Source organism: Arvicanthis niloticus, chromosome 22, assembly GCF_011762505.2.
Source record: "Arvicanthis niloticus isolate mArvNil1 chromosome 22, mArvNil1.pat.X, whole genome shotgun sequence".
Taxonomy (NCBI): domain Eukaryota; kingdom Metazoa; phylum Chordata; class Mammalia; order Rodentia; family Muridae; genus Arvicanthis; species Arvicanthis niloticus.
Window position 1 is genome coordinate 17,520,368 of NC_133429.1, and position 27,708 is coordinate 17,548,075.

The following is a 27,708-nucleotide window of genomic DNA, read 5'->3' on the forward strand; positions in this document are numbered from 1 at the left end:
AAACAAAAAACAACAAAAAAAAAAACCCACATTCCTCAACTATACTCATTTCTGCCTGCTTCACACACATGAAGACCTCGTAGCCACCATGCCTGAAGAGAATCTGTAGTATGTCATAGCTACAGTCCATCTGAACACTATCCATACTTTAGCCTCTTTCTGCTTAGAATTACAACCATAGACATTAAAATGTAGCTCTCAGATCTGAAAATGTCTTTTATTTTTTAGAAAATGGATTCCAGGAAGGTTAAAAAGCAATACCAGAGGGCATAGGTGCAGAACTGGATGTATGTTGTCATTCAAAGCATCCAAGTAAGAATATGGCAATATAAATATCCAAAAAGCATCTCTTAGGTCTTCAAAACAAAACTTGTAAGTAATTCCTAACTAGTGAGCAGTACAGCATTTCCTAGACGGGAGAAACAGTTAACATTAAAGTCTTGAAAGCCTTTCCTTGGTTAATTACATGTAGACAGTTTGCCTTTGATCAAACTCCTTTAAACATGGATAACGGTATTACACAGGTCCACTGCTAACACAGACAACATGTTGCAAATTACTTGTGGTATAATGTGTTCCAATAAAGCTTAGAAAATAAAGACGTTGAATTGGCTCTGGACTAAGTTTAATAGTCATCTCCTCTGCTGACAACTTCTTTACAGGTTGGACGCAACAGTATGGTGTGTTCAAACTGTGCCGTGTATGATCCTTTAATGTCACACAGTGGCGGGTATGGGTCGACAATGCCCAAGTCACACAGGTTCTTCAGAGCCATTAAGTATTTACTTTCTCCCAAGCGATCCAGCCACCTTCGGCAGAAGGCAAGGGTACCGAAGTTTTCGTTGATGACATTTAACAAGTGTTTTGTTCTTGGAAGCCTAAGAGGAGAAAAGTAAAGACAGTTGGCAAGAGTTAACTAACCAATTTACCATTATAAAAGTCAAATCTAAGCTGTGTCTGCTCCTGGAATCTGAGTTTAAACATTAATTCTTTCACTAATATTAAGAGAAATGTAATGGCCCTAAGACGAAGCTGACGACGAAACGTGATGAAGATCACCTTCTGTGTGCTGAGTTCCTAGACTGAGTATCATGGAAGTCTCTTCATACACGTTCACAGGCGACAACCTGTGAAAGCATGACCCTCACTTATAATCAACCTCTGTAATGAGTGAAAAACACAATGTCAACTGGGACTGGCCATTTATTTACCAACAGGAAAAGCATAATCCAAAACCTAGGAATGAGGGGAAATAATTACATCATCAGAAACAGGGTAACAGCAGTCATTTTTCTGCTGTACTGCAGAAACCACATAACTCACTGATAAGACTGTAGACCCTGACATTTACAAATACACCACCTGATTGATAGGTTTGCCACACTCCTGACTTGGAAGAGATGCTCAAGAGTTATCAAAAGTCTCTCACCTTATTGGCACATGTCCCACATCAAAATTTTTCATGTAGTGTGAACATTCCATGTCATCATGAACCACGCCCTTCCCTGTGCTACCAAACGTCTCAATGGCATACACCTCTCCTTCCTTCAAAAACATAAGGATCAAAGGGGGGAAAAAAAAAAATCAATTGAGAACTAATCAACCTCCCATGAAATAAAGCAGTAACATGAAACACACTTCCCAGCCCCTCAACCTGGCGGCCTGTCTCCTCAGCACCTCTGACCACTGGATAGCCCTTATCAAAATACAGGTTTTACATAGGTGGAAACTAGTTCATTGCGGTACCCCAATGCTTCCTAAAGATGCCAGCACTGAGGACATTCCTAATAAATATTTATACTAGGTAAATAGTACATTGACAGCCCCAGTTTTCATAAGCACAGAAAAATATGAATATGAATTGTAAGCTTATTTTATGGTAGTTAGTTTAGAACAAAGTGTCACAGCTTTTCACAGAAGTCTAAGAGATGGGCTGGGGCTGAGGCTGACAGTATGAGTGCACCCGTCATTCTAGCACTAGCACGCACAATGCCTTTGTTGGCAAGGGCTAGTCACATACCTCCATTCTTGTAGCTTCCCCTCCTTTCACAATGGGCACTGTTTTTCCAGCGTGAATTCTATATGGCCCAATTGAATGTCCATTTAAGTTACGTATGGGTTTCACTGTCATAATAAAGAAGTAATTATTGTACAGAATCTCTCAAGGTACAGACTTTAACTGTTTATACCAAAAGAAGACACTAAGAGTGGTAGCACATACTTTTAAATCCCAGTACTTGGGAGGCAGAGGCAGGTGAATCTCTGTGAGTTCAAAGCGAGCCTAGTCTATACCTAGTGAGCTCTAGGCTAGCCAGGGCTACATACACAGTGAGTCCCTATTCTAGAAAGAAGTGGGGGGGTGGGGGGAAGGGGAAGTGGGGGAGAGAGCAGAGAGAGGGAAAGAGAAAAGGAAGATAAGGCTCTCGCAGAGATAAAATAAAAGGCTGTTTTATTAAGTGTGAGGGAGGGCTGGAGGAGTCGACTGTCCGAGAACATACTGCTGTTGCACAGGACAGTTACCCAGCCAACAGCAGAGGCCTCACCAGAGCCCGAGGATTCCATGCCTGCTGGCCTCCATGCACATACATGTCATTTTAAAATTACCAAAGAGAATGTTCAGGGAGGAATGGAAGGAAAAATAAAAGTGATGAATACCATATAGAAATAACCTTAAGGACAAGAAAATATGGCTACAAAACTAAAGATAATGTGAAGGTTGAAGGCACTGTCAAACGATCTTAAATTTAGATTTTACTATTTCAAATGCTACAAAAACAAAATTAATTTCCTGCAACCAATGAATAAAGTCACACAACAGAACATTATTCAAAAATTGAAACAGAAAGCAAGGAATAGGTTAGCAAGTAGAATAAGCAATATTGAGAGATTAAGACTTAGAGACATACATACTACAGGCTTCCATGTGTGCACAGGTGCAAACCCGACACACAACTGCTACTTAAGAATGTGTAATGAGGGGCTGGAGAGATGGCTCAGCAGTTAAGAGCACTGAATGCTCTTCCAGAGGCCCTGAGTTCAATTCTCAGCAACTACATGGTGGCTTACAAGCATCTGTAATGGGATCTGATGCCCTCTTCTGGAGTGTCTGAAGATAGCAACCGTGTACTCACATATTAAATAAATTAATTAAAAACAAACAAACAAACAAGCAAAGGGTAATTAGTAAAGACCAAGAGAAGCAAATGCCAACACTTGAGCACTCGTGACTGACTGCCTCACAGAGATCACTGCTGCAACTGGAAGTGGGCAGAGGGCGCTAGTGTTGCATGCCCTCGAAAGCTGCTGCTGGGAGGTACAACAGTGGCCCCACTGCTTGCCAGGAGCCATTATGAAGCACAGAAAAGCATGGCAAGAGCACCTGGGCTGGACTGCTAAGACAGCTCGAGGGACCGAACTTCAGCTGAAGTTTAATCTACTCCTCAGTCTCCCCCCAACTTCATGATGTTTAGAGCAGCATTAGAGAGAACAGAGGATTGTGGCCAGCAGATGCAGATAGATCTGGGGTTGAGGACTACACTGACTGCACTGAATGCCGAGCACCAGAAAGCACAAGTGACCCTAGGAAAAACCTAAAGCAGCTGCTGAAAGAGACTAAAGGGCAGACTAGGAGTTAGCTGGCCTCTAAATTCTGAACTTGATTCAAAAGAAACAAGTAGAAGAATCACCAATAAATGAGACTCTGGCTTCTTTCTCATCCTTAATGTCGCAGAGGTCTTCTTCTTAGCTCCTAAGTAGCTCAGACCTGGTTCCCAGACAGCTTCCTATGCTGCTGCCATACACTCTGCAGCTGACCCAAAGACCGACTTAAAGCACCATACCTTGATATGTCTTCCCATCTATTTCTACTTCATAGGATTCCATAACTTCTTGAATGGCCTCACCGACATCACAGAGACGAACGTCAATCCCAGCACACTTAAAAAAAAAAATTTGAAAAAAAAATATATTTTAAAGTGCAAACTTTTATAATGGTTTAATATTTTTCAATAAAAGACCATCAGAAAAGCTAGTTTGCACATACTACAAATAAAACATCATGAAACAGATGTTAAAATAAACATGTATCAGTGTGATTTATTTTGGAGACATGTAAGGAATACAATAAATTATAATGGGGTGGTGACGCCTGCCGTGACGGCTCAGCAGGTAAGAATATTTTCTCCTATTGCAGAGGAAACATTGTCTTATAAGCAGAACCCACATGACAGCTAACAACTCTAACTCCGGTTCCAGGGAATTTGATCCCCCTGTCTGGCCTCCAGGGCACTGCATACCTGGGCTGCATTTAATGCAGGAAAATACTCATACGTATAAGCATTTACACTCAGTAATTAATACCAGGACTCGCTGCCTAGACAAAAATGCACTAGTAGAACCTGATGTAGTTGTGGAAATCTTGGAGTCTGCCATCTTAAAACCTCTAGGGAAATCAATCCTAACCTTATGTAATGATTATGATGAATGACTCTCAGTGGCAGTGCCTGACCATCAGAGGGATGAGAAAATATAAGGCAGCCATAGTGGTAGATATGGAAGGAGAAAGCCTGAGCCCAAGTTAGAGGCAGCCAAGGAAACAGACTGTCTGTCTGTCTGTCTCTCTCTCTCTCACACACACACACACACATTTTTATTCCTGGAATACAAGGTAGATCAGCAAATATAACATCACTATAAACACAGACTCTGAGGGAAAGGCATATAATTTCAATTGGATATACATTTAGAACAGAATTTTTGATAAGAGGATTGACAGTTTTGCAACACATGACTGGATGTTCTATCCAGGACAATTAAGCAAAAAACAAACAAAAAAAACCAAACAAAACAAAACAAAAAAAAAGCAAATAAAAAGGAAAAATGCTCTCAAACAGGTGACAGGTGACAATTATTGCAGGTGACCTCTAAAGATTACACAACAGGGTTGCAGGGTTGTTGGAGCAGTGGTTCTCAACCTTCCCAATGTGGAGACACTTTGCCGCCATTGTAGTGACCCCCAACCCATTACTTTCATTGCTACTGTTATGAAGCATAATGTAAAATCTGATATGAAACCCTGTCAAAGTGTCATCCAACCCCTAAAGGTGTTGAAAGTCACAGGCCGAGACCCACTGAGCTGCAGTGACACCAAGCAGTTCAGATCCCTGAGCTAACCTAGACCACAGTAAGCACAGGTTTGGCTCACAGCACCCATGGGTGCTTACAACCATGTTACTCCAGTTCCAAGGGATCCAACCTCTTGTTGGCCTCTGAAGGCACTGTATATACATGAGACACAGACATACATGCAGGCAAAAAATACCCATCCATACCCCAACCCCCAACCCAAAACCTAAAGTGAGACCTACAACTATAAAACTCTCACAGTAAGCAGGCAAAAGCCTCATGAAACTAGATCTGACAGTGACTGCTTATGTATCAAAGGCATGGGTAACAAAAGAAAAAAACTAAAACTGTACTTCAAACACCGTGCACCAGACACAATAAAAAAGCAACTTTAGATAGATTTTAAAATACTGGCAAATCATGTGCTGGATACAGGACTGAGACCCTATAATATAGAGAACTCCAGAAACTCAGTAATAAAACAACAAAAGAGCTGATGTATATATGTAAACAAATATACATGTGGGTAAACTGTAGCATATAGAACAAAACCTAAATCCTAGGGGTAAGAAAGGACTGAAACTGAATACAACTAATCAGCACGAGTTAATATCCTTTCAAACAGAAGACAGGCAACTGCTGTATACAGGAACTGTAATGTGCAAACACGGCTGTTGTGGCAAGGGACCACATTGAAGAGCCAAGCCCTGGAATGCAGGCATGCTCCTCCCCAACTGTAATCCTCTCGGCTGCAATACAGACATTCCCTAAACCCCAAACAATAAAGGTAAAGTTTGTTTGTAGAAGGGAGCCCCCATACTTCAAAGTGATGTCCAACTGAGAGGCAGACAAAGTGATGAATCAATAAAAGATTTCTCAGGATACGCCCAACTCTTATGAAGAGAGGAAAGGGAAGCTACTTAAGGGAGGGGTGTGTTTGTGTGTGGCAGCTTTACTGGGACAGTTGTACAGAGAGAGGCTGAAGAGAGAACAAGCTAGTCACAGATGAATACAGAATGAGCCAGGTAATAAAAGGAGTTCGAAGATTAAAACAGATTACTAGAGTTAGTTTGAGGCCAAGCAGAGCAATTCAGAGGTGAGAGAAGCCAGACTGAATTGCTCAGCTTGGAGAGAAGGTCGGACCAGAACAGCTGAGTTGAACCAGCCAGCCAGAGTTCAGAATGAGCTAGGAGGGGTAAGCTTATTCAGCTATAAAGTCTCAGAGGCTGAAAACATTCTAGGTCTAGATTAGATTGTACAGAGCCTAGAGGCTTCCAGGACGAGGCCTAGGTGAGCAGACAGAAGCAGTAAGCCTCCAAAAATTGTCTTTACAAACTGATTTTCTAACTCTAAGTGGATTTTTCATTTTTGGTGGTGTATAAATGCTCAAAAATAGCTAAAGTATAAACTTCAATGAGAAGCCCTACAGCGTCCTGTCTGAGTGGTTAGTGGAACTGTACAGAACTTAGTCAAGTTGCATAGTTTTTGAGTCTGCTTAATTTCAGTGTAATGACTTTTATTTGCAACTTTAAAAAATAACATTTAACAAAACAAACAAAATCAAAGGTACTGAATAGGTAATAGGGCAAACCCACAATGAATTAGCACACGAAAAGATACTCCTCAGACTAGGAACTGCAAGTCACAATTACAGAGACACTATCTCATACCTACAGACCAAAGAAAATACAGTCATTAGAAAATGAGTGAGTGGTGAAGACAGAGCAAGTGCTGAACCTGTCCTGCGCACTGCACATGGAAACACAGAGCAGGAGAGTCACTGTGAAAGTGTGGCAGCTCTCTGTGAATACACAATGCAATGTAAGATGGTAACGTCTATGGAGATGTACCCTAAGACACAAGGACACAGAAACAGTGTGAGGCAAAGTGAGTACTTCAAGACCTACCACCGACACTTTGGGGGGCAGTAAAACTTCTGCCAAACGCACAGAATGTATAAACTATAGAGTGAACCCTAATGCAAACTGTGGGCTTTAATGTTTTGATCTGTCAATGCTGATCAAAATGACTGAAAAATGTACTTTCTTGGAGACACTGGCAGTGGGGTTATTTGTTGACAGGGTTCTTCTGCTCAGTTCTGCTGTTAACAAAACTGTTTTAAAAACAAAATAGCAACAAGAAGTAACAATAATAAAAATACACAGTCAATTTTACAGGTAAAAAAGAGATATGTAACCACAATTGCTAGAACTGCTGATACCGTGTACTACTACCACCTAAGAACTCAAGGCCAATGAACTATATAAATCACCTAAACTACTACACAGACTTTAAAACAGTCTATGAGAGTACTCAAAATATGCTGTTAAATAGTGCTTATAGAACACGTACCTTTATTCCAGTATTAGTGGCATCTTTTACAGCTTTTAATAATATGTCATATTTGGGATTAAAAGTAACAGTAAAAGCACAATCGATTATTCTACCTGAAAAAGAAAAAAATTCACCTTTAAGTTGACTTAACTGTTAAATGATTGATTTCTTTTACAGACTTCCTCTATTAACCTTGCTAGTTAAAAGGAGAACGAGGGGCTCAAAGGAAGGCAGTGTTCCACGTCCCAGATTATTTAGAATTCAAAAAGGCCAAAAGTAGCAGCTACTTAATGATTCAGAATAAAATTTATATTATGAGTTACTATATACATTGCTCCCTCTCAACAAACCAATAAGCAGAAATAAAAAGCAGCAGTGAGAGCAGAGAAAGTCTACACCCTCAAAGCCTCAACAGTGTCACTTACCCAGTTTAGCAAAACCTTAAAATCTCAAGTAGGTGCTCAATCTAAACTCACTTTCTTGCCTGTTAATATTCTCAAGATACTTTAGACATTAGTTTAGGGAAATTTAGAAAAGCAAACATATATACTGACCAAACAAACCTCGACAAATATAACTGTTTGTCCTTTAAAGTTTTATGTATTCCAGTCTGGCCTCAACTCACTAAGTAGCTCAGGATGACCCTGAATTCATGCCCCTTTTCTTTTTTAAAAGACAGTGCTTCACCATGTAGCTCTGGCTGACATGGAACTTGCTATGGAGATCAGACAGGTCTTGACCTCACAGTGGACACCACCGGTTTTAAGAGACAGGGTTTCCATATGTGGCCCTGGCTATTTTAGAACTCTATGTAGATTAGACAGGCCTTGAGCTCACAGACATCCACCAGCCTCTACCTCCTAAGTGCTGAGATTAAAAGGACCGAGGCACCATGCCTGGCTTCCAGCTTCTCACCACCAAGTGTGATATTGGGGGCTGAATGTCAGACTATTAAACTATATACCCAGCTCTGGTCAAGTATTTTGTATTTGAATATATTGTGTATAAAACAATGACCTGAATGGGGAAAAACATAAACATGAGATCACATGAAAACACAATAAATATCAATATTCAAATAATTTTCAAAATAAATATCAATATTCAAATAATTTTCAGTTTAAGTAGGATGCTTTAAACCTAAAGCAAACAAAACTCTGGCCCAGTACAGCTTTACAGCAAAGGAAACAAGAACAAAGAGCGGCATTTAGTAGTCACAGTTCCATCTACCGCTTACAAGAGACACCCCTGCCAGCCCAGGAGGCATGGCTGGGCGGACGATGGGATTACCCCAGACTCACCACTTATATGTGTTCCAAAGTCTATCTTACAGATGTCATCATACTGTAAGACTGTCGTGTCGCCAGCATTGGGAGTGTAATGGGCAGCACAGTTGTTGAGGGAACACCCTGTGGGAAACGCCAGGCCTGCATTTAATCCATTTTCCTTTATTAGCTTTCGGGAACAGTCTTCCAACTTCTCACTAAAAGACAAAGGGTTTGTTTTCAGATTCATACCTTAAAACCTGGTTACTTTCTGGAAATGATACAAATACTTTCTGAAGATGAACAGCTCTCCAATGTGGAATTCATTCATAAGAGACAAGGAAATCTCTGCCATCCCAAGCTCAAGAGAAGACTCTACTCTGAACTTCAGTTACAGGCAAATTTGTAAGTTTCAGCTTACACCAAATTTAAGTTGCTGCTACAAGCTGCATGTCATGTACAAATACGTACACACACGTGTATATTTTAACTGAATTACCTGAATGCTCTGCCTGCATATATGTCTATGTACCACTTGCATGCCCGGTGCTAAAAGAGGCTGGAAAAAAGCACCAGCTCTCCTTCATGGAGGTAAAACTGTGAGCTGCCATGTGGGTGCTGGAAATTTCACCCAGGCCATCTTGAAGAGCAGCCAGTGTTCTCTTAACCACTGAACCACCTCTCCAGTCACATAGTATGTATTTTAAAAATTATTTAAATAAGAGAATTGTCTTCTCTGGTAATCATTTCACAAGGTAAGAAGAAGAATAATGTTACTAGTTTCCTCATTACACTACATTTTGTGTCTAGATACTGTAAGAATTCCTATTTCTGGGCTGGAGAAATGGCTCAGCAGTTAAGAGCACTGACTACTCTTCCAGAGGTCCTGAGTTCAATTCCTGGCAACCACATGGTGGCTCACAACCATCTGTAATGGGATCTGATGCTGTCATACTGGTGTGTCTGAGGATAGTGACGGTGTACTCACATATATAAAATAAATAAAAAACAAAGGATTCCTATTTAATATGGATCACTAGTAGTAAATAAACGATTGCCAGAGAGAAAATTAGTCACTACTGTATACAAGTACACTCAAATAAAAATGTATACAAAAGAACATGCCTAATGTGCAAACATGTGTGTGCTTCACAGTTCTCTCCCTGTACAAGAACAATAACTGAGGAAAAACAGAATCTCTACCTAAGATAAAGATTTTATTAACAAAAGACTAGTAACAGTCAATTTTAACTAAGAAGCTAGTCAGGACTAAAATGAACACCTTCCCTGACTTCTTAAAAAGACAGGGTCCACTAAATAGCCCTGGCTAGTTGGAAATCACCACATGGACCAGACTGACCTCAAACTCAGAGATCCATCCGCTTCTGTAGGAGTAAAGGTGTGAACCACCTTGCCCTGTCCATGTTCCGCTGGGCAGTGGTGGCACATGCCTTTAATCCCAGAGCTTTGGAGGCAGAGGCAGGCGGATTTCTGAGTTCGAGGTCAGTCTGGTCTACAGAGTGAGTTCTAGGACAGCCAAGGCTATACAGAGAAACCCTGTCTAAAAAAAAAAAAAAAAAAAAAAAAACCAGAAACAAAAACCAAAAAACAAAACCAAACAAAAACAACAACAACAAAACAAAAACAAAAAACCCCATGTTCCTCTTACCAGATTTCTATCATTGTCATCCCAGGCTTGATCCAGCTCATGACATATTTTCTAACCTGCCGATGTGCTTCCGCAGCTTCTCGGAAGTCATTCCAAATCTCCTCACTAGCCTGGTCTAGGGCCTTTTTTTCTTCACTTGTGGTTCTCCAAGCAGCTGTTCGCCTTTGGAATAGGTACAGCATAGTATGAGCCATTTACAAACTTCACAAGAAAATTAAAGACTGAGAGAAATTAAAAATACACCAAGCAATGTAAGACATTTCAATTATCAGTTTTATATATTTAACAATTTTTTAAAAAATATTCAAAGCCACATGCGTACAATTAATACAACTTACATGATTATTACAGGAAACAAAACCCTCGAGTTTAGATTTCATTCATAACCAGAAGGACTAATAATTTCCTACTAACAAAAAATGGCAAAGAGAGCCAGAAATATGAGAATTCAGAAATGAAGCAGGTATTGTTTGTAGGTGAGGTCATCCTTGCTTGCACGTGAGGAATACCTACACAAGCCAACAAAGGAGTATGACAGCCAACAATGCAACAGCATTCTCCCCTATCATCTGGGAAACTGCTTCCAGAAACCCCTCTAATCCCTCCACTCTGTGGACAGACTGCAAGTCCCTGGTATCAAATGCTGTTATACTTCTGGAGAATCCATGCGCACATCCTCCCAGACTGTTTAAACTCCTAACACAAGGTAAATGCTGCCTCAGTCGGAAGTTGTATTATTTTTAAAAGTCTAACAATTATTTATAAAAAACCTGTCTGCACAAGTTAAGTATGGGGCTCATACTTACACCTATAACCCCAGCCCTTAGTAGGCTGAGGCAGGAAGATTACCACAAATCTGAGACCAGACAGGGATGCATGGTGAGTTCTAGCCTTAGCCTGAAGTACACAGTAAGATCCTATCTCAAAGACAAATAACAAAAAACAAATAAACAAAAATATACACACACAAAACTAAACATACCAAAAAACAAACAGGCAAACAAAAAGAACACCTAAGTCTGCATCTACTAGGTGAGATTCATCTTGGGGGTTGGGGGGAGCACTCTTGAAACTGTATCTGTGTGTAGGTTTTCAGAGCCTTTGCTGCCTCCAGTTAAAGGTTCTCCTCCCCTCTTCCAAGGCCCTGGGATCTACCCTGACAACAGACCTCTTGACTGTCCAGGTCCTCCCACACCCCCAGTGCTCTATACAAGACTGAGCCCTGGTTCACAAGGATACCGAGCCTGGCAGATTCTTTTACCTAGTGTCTAACAATCTTTAGGCCCCACCTCCATCTGTAGCATGTTTAGTATCTAGTAATGAAAGCCCCTGACCATCAAGCAGCATGTTTTCAAAAACATCAACTACTATAGAATTAGCTTTAGAAATCTGTTATAATTTTCACATATTCTTCTGTTGTGACAGGATATCACTTATGCAACTAGCCCTGGCTATTCTGAAACTATGTAGTCCAAGCTGGCCTTGAACTCGGAGACTTACCTCGCTTTGCCTCTCAAGGGCTGGGATTAAAGGCATGTGCCACCATGCCTAGCTTACTTTCATTCTGTTTTCTAAGTTACTCCTTCAAGGACTAACTTGTTTCTGTCTTTACAACTAGTGATTCTGCAGACTACAGTCTTCAGATAAACCCACCCTGGTGCCCAATTTGTAAATAAAACGGTACTGTACCACAGGCATACGTATGTTTACATATAGCCCATAGCTTTATCTGTGTGTTTGAGTGTGTGCATGTGAGAGGCTGGAGGTCAACATCAGGCATCTTCCTCTAGCTATGGCTCTTAGTTTTTGAGGCAGGGTCTCTCACTAGACCTGAAGCTTAGAATCTAAGAACTATTAGCCCCAGGGATCTTCCTGCTGGCCCCACAGCACTGGAATTATAGGCATATGCCACATCTGACTTCTTACATAGTTCTAGGGACCCACACTCAGGTCCTCAGGACTATGTGGGTCTGACTCAAGGGCCTTGACGTACTAGGAAAGAGCTCTTCCTGAGGACATGGCCAGTCCTCCACAGACTCATTCATAACACAAAACACTACCACTCAAGGCCAGATACCATATGACCCATCATAGTTAACAGTTGCTCTAAACCATAGGCTCTGAAGCCAACAAATACCTCAAAATGCCTTTCATCTAACTGTCAGGCTTATTACTTCTGACTGCTGCTACCTGTAAATCAACACCTAGTACCTCAAACTTCCTACAAAGGCCCAAAGGAAATGGCCCACTTGACAAAACAATACTGCACTTGGGCTCAACAGAAACTTCTTAGGCTCATCTTTCTGTTTGGAAACATATGCTATCTATCTACTGGTATGACCAAATAAACTGATACATAAACGTCAAGGTTTAATTTATTAGAGAAACACAAAAAAACCTTACTAGAAATGATTATAGTATATAACTTCATCCTTGATATTTTCCCAAATTCTTATCCTCATCTCTTACCTCTCAAGTATAACTATGTGCCACCATTGACAGTTTTAGGGTTTACACATGCAAGGCAGGCATTCTACCAACTGAGCTACATCCCATTATTTCTTTCACTGTCTTGACATCTTAACAGTGGACATACTGGGTGGGAAAACAAAAGTAAAAATCAAAAGACTAAAGGTAAAAACAAAACAAAATAAAACAACAAACAGACAAAAACTCAGGAGTAGCACAGTCCTATAATCCCAGCAGAGGCAGGAGGATCTCTGTGAGTTTAAGGCCAGCATGAACTAAACAGTGAGTTCTATAACAGCCAGAGCTATATAGTAAGACCCTGCATCCCAAATAAACAAAATAAGTAAATATCAAATAAAACAAAAGATCAAAGGTGTCTAAATACCAATTTGAAGCACTCATAATATTTTGTTGTTATTGTTCTTTGAAACTCAAAACTCGTTCTGTAGACCAGGCTGGCCTCAAACTCAGAGATCCAGTTGCCTCTGTCCAAGTGATGGGCTTAAAGGTGTGAGTACCACACCTGGCACTGGTTTTTTAATCCAGTACATGGAAACTTAAAAGCTAATCCCATTTGCACTTTTAAGGCACCATGTCACATATGCCTTTAATCTCAAAATAATTAAAATATGAAGGAAAGCAACATCCCCATCTCTTAAGAACTGGTCAAGAGCGACACAGCTTAAATCTTCAACTAGGAATAAAGTATAACACTCATCTTCTGGGAAATACGAATGAATGTCGAGGGGATGCTTTAATTAGAATGTCATTATTCTGTACTTTCCAATGAAGCTGACTGACAGAACACAACCATCACTGGATATTAGGATAACTCAGTGGGAATGGCTGAAGCAAAAGCATCTATGATTCCAAAAGATCCACAGACTACCTGGGAACTACAAAAAGAAAAAGTAATCTTTAAAAAAAAATCTGCCTGGCATTAAGGCACACATGTATTGATACAAAGCAGTTGGGAAAGAAACAGAGGCAGCGGATCAGTGAATTCAAGACCAGTCAGGTTTATTTAGTGAACTCTGGAACAATAAGCTGTGTAGTGAGAGACCCCCTCCCCCAACAACAAACAGAGAGTGGGAGGGAGAAAGGAAGGCACTGAGGCTGAAGAGACGCTCAGCAGGTAAAGCACTTACTATGGAACCATCAGGACCCGAGTTTGGATCCCCAGCACTCACAGAAAGGCCAAGTGTGGGGATGTGCACCTGACACCTCAACAGCGAGGTACAGGGGCTGGCTGCCAAACTCCAGTCAGTGACAATGACCTTATCTCTAAAATAAAGCAGAGAGCCAAGGAGGAAGACAAGTGAACATTGTTTACATTTGCACATACTCATTCAGACAATGGATGAGAGGGAGGGAGGAAGGGAGGGAGACAAGTGGGGGTGTCACACTAAGTAAGTAAGCAGCTTGACCACACTTCAGAGGACACAGAGCAGTGCAATGTGGCCTAAAGGATTGTGATCCGGCCCCATCAGGAATGTTTACTCTAAGCATAGCCTAAACTCATTTGTACTTAATTACATTTTACAGACATAACCAAAGTTTACTAGTGCAAGGAAACACCAGAGTCTTAAGACTATAAAACTTTGCGTAAGTGTCTAATTTGTTAAAGGAGTAAAGTGGGGAAAGGATTCTAAATACACACTGCATTTATATAATATGGGGAGGAGTCACCGACAGTTTCCTTAGATGTGATCATGTGGAGACTGCATTTATTAGATGAGAGCAGATTACTAAGTCAAACATCTAGCACTCATCTTTAAACATCCCAGTGACAGAAAAGGAGACTGAGCCCCGCTGGGAGCTGGGGGTTGGACACCAACAAAACATTAGATCTACAGCACAGAGGACAAATGTTAGACTGTTTGGTATGAGTAGTGAGGGAGACTTTACCATGCCTCCATCTGTGCTATCATGTGGCAGTGTTCCCAGGGGCTTCTTAGGGCGTGCGTGAGTGCCTGCATGCCATGATACTCACGTGGAAGTTACAGGACAGTTTCCAGTACTCACTCACTCCTACCACAAAGGTCTAGGAACTGAGTTGAAATTACTAGCCTTGGCACAGGTGCTCAGCTGCTTGCCACCTTGTAGACACATTCTCAGGTATTTATAATGTGCATACATGTGTATGAAACACTGGAGTGGTTTTAACTTGTTGACAACCAAGAAAGTATTTATTTTCTTCATTTTATCGTTTCTTAAGCAATATATACCATCTGTAAAATTAACAGCTGCCACTCGAGACTGCTTATGAAATTTAGAAAGGCTTATCAAATTTCAGAAATCAAAACCATAAAAAATCTTATCTAATTTTTAACTCCAGTTCCATGCTGGCAAAATACTTATATATAGGTATACAGGTCAGTGGTCAATGTATGGAAGTTAGCATTCACACTGCCAGGAGTGATGGCTCTAATCCCAGCACGCAAGATGCAGAAGCAGGGGGGCCATACATAGGGATTACATAGTGAGAGCACTCAGCCAGTCAAGAGTTACAGTGAGATACTGTCTCCCAAATAGGGCCAGCTAGATGACTCAGTGGGTAACGATGCATGCCACCTTGCTTCCTGAGCTGAGTGCAATCACCAGGACCTACAGAGTGGAAGGAGAGAACCAATTCTCAGAAGCTATCCTCTGACTCCCAGACCCAGTACACCAGTACTGCCTTTCCCCTCCCACACAACTGCAAAACAAAAAGCCAACAACTAAAAGATGTTCAAAAATCACTCACTGCCGGGCGGTGGTGGTGCACGCCTTTAATACCAGCACTTGGGAGGCAGAGGCAGGTGGATTTCTGAGTTCGAGGCCAACCTGGTCTACAGAGTGAGTTCCAGGACAGCCAGGGCTACACAGAGAAACCCTGTCTCAAAAAACCACTCACTGTAATTACTGTAAATTGTAGCTCAATTCTACAATCCCACTCTTGGAAAATTATTCCATCATAATACAATTATCCATACATAATATACTCTTACCTAAAATGTTTATTATAAACAATAACAGTGGCAAAAAAACCATAGGAGACAAAGTAAATGCTCACCAATTAGAAGAATGAGAGGAAATGATACACTTATACCTCAGAATACTAAAGCCATTCAAAAGAATAACAAGAGTTATTCTTCTAACTTGGAGGAACTTCCAAGAGGTAGCACTGAATTAGAAAGGGTGGAAAAATGCTTATGATTTTTTAAATATAAAAATTATATAAAAATATAAAATAAATGACCGAACACTCCCCTCATATAAACAGACACAAAAGTACACATATATGAGCATAGAAAAATACGGAAGGCTACCTGCTAGGTGGTTAACATGGGTCTGGAAGGAAGGGAAAGAAGAGGGAACAAGCAAAATAAAAAAAAAAATAATAATTAAAAGATTATATTTGAAAATAAATGTGATCACATCATATGTACTATGAGAGTTTATGTAATCAATGTAAATTACATGTATTTATGACATTATAAGGCAGGGACCATAATAGATGAATTCAAAGAAAAGATGTCTATGTCATAAAATTATAGAATTTTATAGATTCCCTAACAATACTCATATCTGGGAATGAGGGAAGTGAATTTTTAGTAATATTTATTTACTTCAATGTTTATAAGCCAAAGAAACAATGTTACAGTAGAAGCTGTCTTAACCAATTATTCCACGCACTGTGTTATGCAATGCTCCTGATTCTGTCTTGAAGGCACACCATGGTATTCTACATAAAGCCAGCAGGCTTCTGTTCTGGTGACAGCACCAACTTACCTAGTGCTTATAGTGCATCTGTTACTGGTCTAGGTGCTTTACGCCTGTCACTGTGCTTCAGAGCAGGCTAGGAAGTGTCCACTTTATGGATGAGGAAATAAAAGTCTAGGGATAAGTTACCTGCCATGTCACACAGCCAACTCAAGTGTTAGACATGAGATTCAAATGCAGTTTCCATATTCAAGCAACCACATAATGCTCTATGAGCTTCTGCTGACCATCTGAAGCATCCGTAAAGAACACTTCCAGTATCCATGAGTCATCTGTGCTACTATAGTCACCAACTTACTATGGTACACAAAGGAACTGCTTCTGTGAAAATTCATCCAACTACTCTGAAAAGCTTCAATTAGAGATGAATCATTTAAAACAATTCTGTGTGGTGCTGGATAGCTGGCTCAGCAGGTAACACTGCTGCTGCTGTTTGCAGAGGACTTAGGTTCAGTTCCCAGCACCCACAGGAGGCTCACCACCATTTCTAATTCCTCCCACTTCAGCGGATCCAAAGCCTTCTTCTGACTTCCCAGACACCAGCATGCATGTGGTGCATATACATACACGCAGGCAAAACACTCATACACATACAATAAAATAAATACATCTTAGAAAAGTTAAAAATGTTTTCTTGTCAAATTAAGTACAGGGAAGAACTGCTACGATGGTAACTGCAGGATGGTAACACAGGTAATTACAAAAAGTCCCATCTCTGAAACCACATAAAGGTGGAAGGAGAGCTGACTCCACAGGCATGTGCACATGTGCACACAAACACACAGGTTTTTAATTTAAAAAAGGAAGAACGCTGGGAGTTAAGGAGAGGGCTTAGTGGTTAAAATGCTGAGTCAGGTTTGAGGACTAAGTTCAGAGCCCCAACACCCAAGTAAGAAAGCCGTGTGTGTGGTGGTGTTCCTCTAAAGCCCAGTGCTCCAGGGTGCCGACAGGCAGGCCCAGAGGCTCACTGGTCACCCACAATAGCCAGAACAGCAAGCTCTAGGTTCAGGGAGAGACAGACAGATACCTGCCTCACGCCCACACATGCTCACGAACTATGTTTTCTGGGGGAAAAGGCACACCAAGTACATAGTCACTCATCACTTTGCTCATCTTCCCAGAAACACAAAATGAAATCAACAGATAAAAGCATTATGAACACTTTATGAAGGAAAAAAGTGCAACCTAATGCAAATCCATGCTAAAAGACTAAGAGGGGAAACAAGTATGCTAACCTTTGTCTGTTAGACTTTTGGTTTTTTTAAACACCCATCCTAACATACTGCTTCAATTAAGCAACCTGTTACTGGTCCCAATTATTTTGGGTAAGAAGTCTTCTACTGTATTTTCTTTCCAACAAGTCACAAACTTTTAGTAAAACTGCAAATTTCTGCGAACCGTTAAGTGGCTTTAGCACTGAGCTATAGCAGTCAAAGTCAAAGGGGAAGGAAGCTGTTGGATCCTTACCCATCTTGTGTGGGTGGGTATTCACACTCTTGTCCTTTGGGAAACACACCATTAGGATACAGGTCACATATTGGAACTGAGGGAGGGTCTGTTTGAACTTTTGCTGTGAGATACAAATATTCAGTTATACTATCTACAAAAACAATAAAACAACCATATTTGAACAGTACAATATACAAGTTATTAATAAAACCTTACCATATTCACACTTTAAATTATGGAACCTCTCATTAAGCATTTATCCAAAATCTAGTCATTTCAAAGCTAGTAAACAGTCAGAAATTATGTTCTCCCTGCTGTCCTAATAGTGGTATAGCTTCTCCCATCCTCTGTAGATGAAGAAGTATGCAGGCAACCAACCACACTAGCGATCCTAGGGCTGACAGCTAAAGACAATGCCCACAAGACTGTTAACCCACGCTCCTGTTTGTCTCTGCCAGGTACTATGATGTAAAGCAAGTTCTAATGTCCTCCTCAACCCAGGGCCACACTAGTCACTGCCAGTCTAACAAGACTCATGAGACACTAACGTCCTCTCTTCCTCTTCTTCTTCTTCTTCTTCTTTCCAGTTGCGCCATCAACATCACCATCTCCATCTGAGGAAACAATTCAAATACAATCATTTAAACTGCAGAGAAATGAAGTGCGCACAGGAGAAAGTGTATACGCCCCCATTCCCCCCACACAGTGCCAACTCACAGCACTGATGATGTACACTCAATACTCTGAGGTTTTCTTCATGTTTCTAGAGTTAAGAATCAGGTGTGACATTAAAAACAATAGCAATTTTTTACTTTAAATTACTCTAATAACTACTCAGTAAAATACATATTTATTTTAATTTTTTTCTTTTTGTTTTGTTTTGTTTTGTTTTGTTTTGTTTTGTTGGTTGGTTTGTTTTTCCACACAGGGCTTCTCTGTGTAGCTCTGGCTGTTCTGAAGCTCACTTTGTAAGACCAGGATGGCCTGGTCTCAGAGATCCATCTACCTCTCTGCCTTCCAAATGCTGAAATTAAAGGCGTGTGCTACCACTGCTGGCTTAATGTCTGTTTTAATAGTTATTGGAGAAAAAGAGTTCTGGGTCAAACTGTATGCAAAAATTAATATGCATTTACATATTCTCTAGGTCCACAGGTTTCAGTCTCAAAAGGGCTAGCTAGATATGGCCATGCCAGTAATCTCTGCACTTGGAAGGCTAAATTTCAAGCTAGGTAATTGCTTCAAAGAAACAAAGAACAAAACAAACCAACAGTGCTCAGAAATGAGACTTAAGTACTGTTATAAAACACCCAACTCTGAGCTGGGCAGTGGTGGCACACGCCTTTAATCCCAGCACTTGGGAGGCAGAGGTGAACAGAAGGACGGACGGGTGGGCGGATTTCTGAGTTTGGGGCCAGCCTGGTCTACAGAGTGAGTTCCAGGACAGCCAGGACTACACAGAGAAACCCTGTCTTGAAAAACCAAAAAACACTCAACTCTGTACACAAATCGGTGCTATGAAATTGGAAAATAAACAAGCTATCCTCCATGACAAGTACAAGTTGATATCTAACCATATGCTCAGCAAGTTACACAGTAAGTGTCCCCCAGTGATAAGATCTGATCAGTCATTTTAGAAATCTAAGAAACAATGTCAAGTGGCTAGGGGACAGCTCAGCAATTAAGAGCACTCCCTGGCTTCTCCTTCCGAGGAACTGGGTTCAATTCCCAGCACTTACATTGCAGCTCACAACTGTCACTTTAGTGACACCTGCTGGCTACTGCCCTCTTCTAGAGTCCACAGGCACCAGGCACACATGTGGTGCACACACAGATCCAGGCAAAACACCCACCCACCCACCCAAAATAACTTTTAAAGTCAAATGACCAGTTTTCTTTTTGTAGCATACCTCTTTAAATCCTGAATTCATGAGTCATTATTGGAAAGTTTTTCTTACCACTCTACAATCTTCTAATTAATCACACAAAAATTGTTATCATTGATTTATAATGACACTTTATCTGTGTGCTTCTTATAAAGACTGATTAGACATCTGTTGTTAAAAAAACTACGCACAGTAACACAAACATAGTGACTGCAGTCTACTAAAACATGTTCTTTTAGGTTAGCCTTTTCCTTTACTTAAAAGAAACAGTTTGGAAGGAGAGGTTTCTCGTTTGTTACATTCAATTACAGGACATCTGTAGGTCCATTACTCAGAGTATGATTAAAAAAAAAAAAAAAACCCACTACTATTGGTTAAAATGTCCAACATAAAAATATTTTACAATACACAACTTTTGATATCCTTTATATAATCGGATTCCTATAGCCTGTCATTCCAATAATGGTGTTTGTTAGGTGCCAAGTACCAGGCACAGCAGAGTAAAGCACGGTAGGCTGTGCTCTGGGAAATCACTCAATATCTAGTATACAGCTTCAAACATTAACCAAAAGCAAAGGTACGTAAGCAATTTTACAGATGCTAAAAATCTTCCCAGCTATGTAAACTTGAATGTTCTCAGCTTCTTTCTACAGGGACTTCTTTAATGGGATAGTAAACTTTAATGGGATAGTAAAACCGTCCTCTAAGAAGAAGCTCTTTCCTTGATCTTTCAGCATCCTTTGGAAGTGCCTTAACTCAACGCCCCAATATGACTCATCACAAAGTAACATCCACTCTTTAGCTGGTAACAGGACGCCACCAGAGCCAGGATCTGAATATTGATATATACTTCAAGTTCTAGCCATTTTAATAGACTAAAATTTACATTTTTGTATGTCATTTGTCCTTGCTAGCATCCCAAGATATTCCTAACAAAGATTATTTCATCATTAATACTATACCCAACACAGTGGTTATTTGCTGAATTGATTACAGAAGTCCATGCTAAAAAAAGAACTCTAGGACCTAGGCAGTGTCCCTCAGTGACCGGAGTACACTTGTTCAGCAGGAACTAAGATCAAGTTAAACATCAAGAAGGTGCAAGCAAGATGAGCTGGTCTAGGTCATCCTTAGCTACATAGCAAGTTTGAGGCCAGCCTGGGCTACAGGAGATGCTGTCTTAGAAAAATTAACTAATTCAATCCTCACTTTATTTAAAAATTATTAAGGAATATACTTAGATGTAACAACTAAAAATGTACAAATCCTCTTGAAAAGAAAATCTTTGTGACCTTAAAGACAGAGGTTGAGTTTTATGAGGACCAAAAAAGTACCACCTATATAAGGACATAAATTAAATGTCATCGAAATTAAACTTTGTACCGTAAGCAATGTCACCAGCAAAGTGGAACAGTCATCACAAACAAACATCTAGAACATACAAACAAACAAACAAACAAACAAACAAACAAGACAGCTCAGCAGCAATCAAATAGAAGAGAGCCAGACTACCACAGGCACTTCAGAATGACGCTGTGAAGCAATCCCGACCCCACAACATGCTCCACACGCTCCTCTCCCGTGAACTGCAAACTGTACTGACTAACACTGTACACTCATTACAGAGGCTGGAGCTCAAGGCCTATGTTATCAGTGTCTTACAAGAACACTAACGATGGAGAGTACTCACTGCTGACTGAATGGTCAGGGAGGAAGACAGTTCCAGTTTCTCCCCCACCCCCTTTTTGAGACAGGGTTTCACTACGTGGTTCTGACTGTCCTAGAATTCACCTGTAGAGCAGACTGTCTCGAAACTCACAGACATCCGACTGCCTCTACCTCTGCCTCCCTAGTGCTGGGATTAAAGGCATATGACACACCACCTGACTTGAAACTATGTTATGTGAGAATGGAGTAGCTTTAAAGGCTGACTGAGCATCAAAGGGCCTTTCTACTCCTAGGTATTTACCAGGAGAAACAAAAACACATCTGCACAAACATGTGCATATAAATGACTACATTAGCATGCACTATAATCAAAAACACAATAGCTGTAAAGAGTAAACAGGCAAAATCTGGAATGCCACCTAGCCATAAAAAGAAATGCACTAATAATTTTTTAAAAGGAACATATCAACTGGATGACTGTCAAAACTAAGCTATATCCCATTAGGTACGAAAGCTTGCTACACAAACCTGAAACCCGGAGTTCAAATCCTCAGCACCCATGTAAGAGTCAGGCATAGCTGCGTATGCCCACACCCAGCACTGTGGGACTGACAAGCAGATCATGGGTGCTCCAGCAAGACTAGCTAAAGAAGTGAGTTAAAGGTTCAGTGAGAGTCCCCAACTGAAGGGAATGGGGCAGAGAGAGCAAGACATGCCCTGTCTTCTTCTGGCCTCCACACTCAGTCTGTGTCATGGGAAGGTCACTCAACTGCACATTGTTTCTACCCCACAGATCTATATACTTTAAAGTAAATAGTATTTTCAACAACTTGTTTGTTTATAAGCTCAACTTAAAATTTCTTTAACATTTTTTTTGGCAGTGACAACCTCCCTATGAGAACATGCCTCTCAAAAGGTTCTCCTTTCTAGAAAGAGAAGAGAGAACACACACACACACACACACACCCCTTTCACAGAGCCGCAATTCCTACTTCATGGGTGTGAATACCCATAGTCTTTAGCCACGCACAGATGGCAGCCTGTGTGCTGGCTGCTCTGCTGCCCTGTCAGCCTACAGAAGGAGACAGCATTGAAAGCACTTAATTCAAGAGGAGTGGGAACCCTCCCAATAAACATGCTCTGGAAGAAACGCAAATACTGAATGAAAGCGAGGTGTGATAATGCACATCTGTTACGACAACACTCAGGAAGTTGGGGCAGGAAGATCCCGAGGTCAAAACCAGCCTAGCCTACACAAGATATGCCTCAAATTTAAGACAAAAATGATTTAATGAATAACCTCTGGCGCACTGCCACATGACCACAGACAGGATCAACTTTTCACACTGGTACTCCAACAATTTCAAGTTCCATCTCAAGTCAGATCCATTATCTTCTTCCTTGTCTACAATCATTCTTCCTCAATCTCTAAAGTCTGATTTCATCATTTCAATCAAGAACACCAACATCCTGCCACCCACACTCCAACCCCTGGGATGTACTATCTCTCAGTTCCTTAGACTGGAAGTCTCTACTGCTACTCCATTAAAGCCTTCCTTCCATCCCTATCCACAGCAGCCGGGTTAAATATTACCACCTGCACAGCCAATTGCTAAGTGGGCTTTCCTGTTTCTCCTCAGACGCTCTCTAAGAACCCTCTCATTTTCACTGTTCAGCAAGATTCAAAACTTTCTCAAAATAATCCTTACTCAAACAAATGGTCTTTTCCATATCAATTGTTTGGTTGGTTTTCTTTTCTTTCCTCTTCTTCTTGAGATATGGTCTCACTATGTAGATCAGGCTGGCATCAAGAGAGATCTGTCTGCCTCTGCCTTCCATGTACCAGCAATACCAAGCTCCATGGGGATTTATTTAAGCCCCATGCTTCCAATTAAAGTTAATCTGCATTTAAAGGTAACATGCACATCAGCGTGCCTTTTCCCCTCTGTATTTTGTCTCTCAACCACACCAACCAGTTTTTCTTCCAAAGAAAATTTCTGAAATGTCCATTTTTTTTTCATCTCCCCATCCCCCCAGGTTTATTCATCAGAGAGGCCAGTCATGGTCATCTGTGCCTGCATTACTAACTCTTGGGGAAGCAGAGGCAGGAGGAGTCTCCCTCATCCTTAGTGGGTAAAGGCACTTACTGTCAAGCCTGAGAGCCAGAGTTTGAACCAAGGGTGTCACATGGTGAAAGAGGACAAACAAGTCCCTCAAGCTGTACTTGAAGCTCCATACATGCATCATGGGCATCCACAAATGTATTTAAAAAAAAAAAAAACAAAAAACTTTACATAATGCTGATTCTGGTTGTCAAAATAAATTAGAAAAGTAACTCAATGTAACATACAAGTCTCCTTTTCAATGTCAACGAGATTCAGACAACTTTATAGGTTAAACAGAACAAGACACACTTCAAGACATGCACTGTGAGGTTCCACACAGTGAGACCCACAGCAGCCTATCAGATTACCGACAATCTGCAAATCCCTTTCTTATTAAAGCTATAGCCTGACAGAGATACAGGTCTGCTGAAGGAGAAGGAAATGCTAATGGCTTCTTGAAGGCAGTGAGCCCAACTTCCTAACGAAAAAAAAAAAGAAAAACAACTATTCAAACAACCTTACCCAGCTAGTAGTTGAAAAGCATAACCTGTAGGCTGGCATCCTGAAGGTAGGAACAGCTAGCTGGTGCTGAGAGCAGACAACCCAAAACCCAAAGAATGGGAAGGTCCCACTTATTCCTGTGCCAAAATAGCTGACAGCATCAAGTACTAAAATTTTAACAGTTTTTGTAAAAGCAATAGTCCTCAGACACACTTACAAACACTCGAGCATGCATAGCTGAGCATGATGAAGCCAACTCTGCTACAGGCAGGGGGAGAGACAGATTCTGGATAAGGTGTTTTCAAATTCTGGTACTACTTCAGACATATTAGGCACACCACTTTAGGCATATCCCATAACCGCTGTGTGTGTGTGTGTGTGTGTGTGTGTGTGTGTGTGTGTTACACATATAACATATATAGTGGTTATGGGTTATGCCTAAAGTGGTGCAGCTAATGTATGTAAAGATATTAAAATAATTATATATACACACACACAGGACAGTATCTACTTCAGCTGTTTTTGTGAGATTAAAAAGAGAAGTCACATGAATGTACCCTAGATAGATGGCACACAGTAGCAGTTCAGTAAATATTAAAATAAACAGCTTCTAATTTTATATCATACTCACCCAGCACTTGGCCTTCTGCCAAGTATGTATCTAAAAGTTGAAATCCTCTATTTAAGCAAGTATTCAACACAGCCAAGGGGTTACTAAAAAAAATACCTGTTCCTTTACATTTCAACCAGTCAAATGGTAGGCAATTACAAGGTGGACAAATAAACATTTTCCTTAATTAATGTCACATTTTCAGGGTTGGAGAGATGGCTTAAGAGCACTTGATACGCCTACAGAGCACCCAGGTTTGGTTCTTAGCACCCAGACCATGTAGCTCAAAACTGCCTGTAACTCTATTTCCAAGTATCCAACACCCTTCCGTGGCCTCTGAAGGAACCAGCATCAACGCTGTGCACTTACGTGCTGGCACTCGCACAGACACATTAAATGAAAATGATCTTTAAAAAAAGAATGTTGCATTTTCTGTCTTTTCTAACCCAGGATGAGATTAAGTGCTCACCTTCATCATCGTCATCTCTCTCTTTCTCCTCCAGTGCTTGTCTCTCCAACTGTTTTGCTACTTCATCCACCGAGGTTCCTGATTCTTTATCAAGTTCTTGTTGCACTGCTGTTCAAACAAAACAGGACAAATCAAATATAATAAAGGACTTTTCCACACTTGAATATGAATACACACACACACACGCACACACACACACATTCATTCTAATGATCCTGTACACTTCACAAACCCTTTCACAATAAGCAGCATGGGAAGCTAAACAGAAGCATTAGTATTATTTGTTAAACCACAGGGAGAAAAACTTCCATACCTAAGTAGTACTGTCTACTCAAGTCTCTCTAGGGAAATCTCCATTATACATGATAGCACCTACAGAGTAAACAGAAATGGAGGTTGATCCCCGTCCTTAAGCAGTTTAACCTTAAAGAAGTTTCAAGAATTAGATGACAACAAATATTTTATTTACTATTCATTTATGTAAAACAGGCAATACAAGCTGAAGGCCTTAGGAAGAAGAGGATTTATTACACACCAGCTGGACAGAAAAAAAAAATCTAGATAGGAAAAGATAATCCATTACTAAAATACAACTTTGTAAGCATCTAAGCCACCTGGAATTGATTCTGATCCATCTGTAGGAGCAGTATGCCCACACAGATAAACATACTCCAGCACATGCTGGCTAGTAAAGGAAGATTTCCACTGAAAAGAAAACTAGGCAAGTGGATCTCTGTGAATTGGAGGCCAGCCCCCTGTCTATGGGGTGGAGGGGTGGAGTTCCAGAACAGCCAGGGATGCACAGTAAAACCCTGTCCCAAAGAACTTCAACTGCCAGATATCGTGTCGCACACCTTTGATCCCACACTCTGGAGGCAGAGACAGGAGAATCTCTGCGTTCAAGGCTAGCATAGTCGACTGAGCCAGTTCCAACCAAGGCTTGAGAGAAAGCCCTGTCTCAAAAACAAAACAAAAACAAACAAACAGACAAACCAACCAATCCTATAAGCCAATAGTCTGTTCCTCACCTTCACCGGCAAATTGCAGAGTTCAGAGTGTACTGAAACTGAAAGCCCAAAGAACCCCAAGAGAATGCCTCTAGATTAAATTCTGCTCTAGGAAGGGTCTACAGAGACACAAGTTTTACTTTCTCTGCTATCTAAACACCAAATTTCTTAAGTATGTAGAAAAGTCTTCTCCGCTTTCTCTTTATTCCAGCTCCATTTTTCTCTCATTCTTTTTCCGATGACCCTTAAGTACGAACAGGTAAAAACTGGTGGTGAAACAAAAACTTCTCAAGATAAGACACGCTCCTGGTTAACTTGGTCCAACTGCAAACATGCAGCTGTTGCCCTCGCCTTAGCCACGGAATTAGATTACTACTAGTTGGGAAAAATTCATTCATAGTCGTAGACTACTCTGTCTGCACCGCATGTCAAGTAACATCAAAATTCAGGCCTGCAAGCCCTAAAGCTTGAGCATGCTGTGAGATTAAGCACCTGAAAATTTGCACTACGAACAACTGTCAGTGACATGAGCTGTCCGGAAGGACAGAGACTCATAGACGAATCTGCAGTCCAAAGCTAAAGCCCTACTGTAAACACGGATGATACACGGGGAGGGTGTACCGTCCCGGCAATATGCTCCAATACCCCACCCCCAACAAAAATAGGTCTAGCAACCAGGCCGCAATTAGGGTCAGAAGGGATTTGGAAGCGGTGTCCAAACCCGCGTTGAAAATGGTGGAGCTGAATCCTGTGCAGGTTTCAGGTCCGTGCCCCTGTCTGCGTGGGAGCTGAGTTCGCGCCCCGCGACCCTAGCGCTACCATTCGGGCTGCGGAGGAGCTCTCATCCCCCACACCCTCCCACCATTACTGAGGAGCCGCGGCACCGAAAGCCGGCCATGCCACCCAGCCAGGCCTGGGGATTTAACGAAGGCCAGGGCTCCGAGTTCCCATCCCCGGCAACCCCTACCGGGCCCGAGCCAAGTCGTTCGATCGTTCCTGGTAGGGACTGGGAAAGCACGACTCCTTTACCTGACACAGCCCCTTTGCCCTTCTTCTTCTTCCGTCTTTTCTTCTTGGCGGCTTCCTCGGCCGTGCTGGAGGTTCCCTCTTCCCTGTCGTCGGGATCCAGGTCGCCATTCAGGTGGCCCCCGAAGGACGCTGCCTCCTCCACGCCCGCCATGTTGCCCGAGAGAGCGAGAGAGAGAGAAAGAGAGAGGGAGAGAGGGAGCGAGAACGAGCGGCGAGGGCCCGCTCCTTCTTCACCCACCTCCACCAGCGACGCCGGAAGCTGCGCTCGATGGTCCGGGCGCAGGGAATGCTGGGACGGCGGAGGACTCTGCAGCACGCGGCCTGAGTGCCCGCCCCCTCGCCTGGCTCGGTGCGCCTGGCT

The 27,708-nt window shown here is 41.4% G+C and overlaps 1 protein-coding gene across 2 annotated transcripts; it reads right to left on the reverse strand.

Moving 5' to 3' along the window:
* Positions 1–198: 198 nt before the first annotated feature.
* On the reverse strand, positions 199–27,708 carry Metap2 (methionyl aminopeptidase 2). 2 transcript variants are annotated; one of them, XM_076920018.1, is made up of 11 exons: positions 27,348–27,708; positions 25,312–25,419; positions 18,624–18,689; positions 18,094–18,196; positions 10,393–10,554; positions 8,760–8,941; positions 7,477–7,571; positions 3,840–3,936; positions 2,021–2,124; positions 1,430–1,545; positions 199–878 (listed from the first exon to the last, which is right to left on the reverse strand). In XM_076920018.1, the coding sequence occupies exons 1-11, from the start codon at positions 27,496–27,498 to the stop codon at positions 626–628; spliced, it is 1,437 nt and encodes a 478-aa protein (XP_076776133.1). In that variant the 5' UTR covers positions 27,499–27,708; the 3' UTR covers positions 199–625. The 2 variants fall into 2 exon arrangements, with proteins under 2 accessions (XP_076776133.1, XP_076776134.1); XM_076920019.1 differs by having other exon boundaries at positions 25,312–25,416; positions 27,348–27,628.

Coding starts and splice junctions, on each gene's coding strand:
- Metap2 (XM_076920018.1), bottom strand. CDS start 27,498: ATGGCGGGCGTGGAGGAGGCAGCGTCCTTCGGGGGCCACCTGAATGGC. Junction 18,690..25,311: donor GAGAGATGACGATGATGAAG/GTGAGCACTTAA, acceptor TTGTTTCCTCAG/ATGGAGATGGTGATGTTGAT. Junction 7,572..8,759: donor CTTTGGAACACATATAAGTG/GTGAGTCTGGGG, acceptor TTTCTTTTTCAG/GTAGAATAATCGATTGTGCT.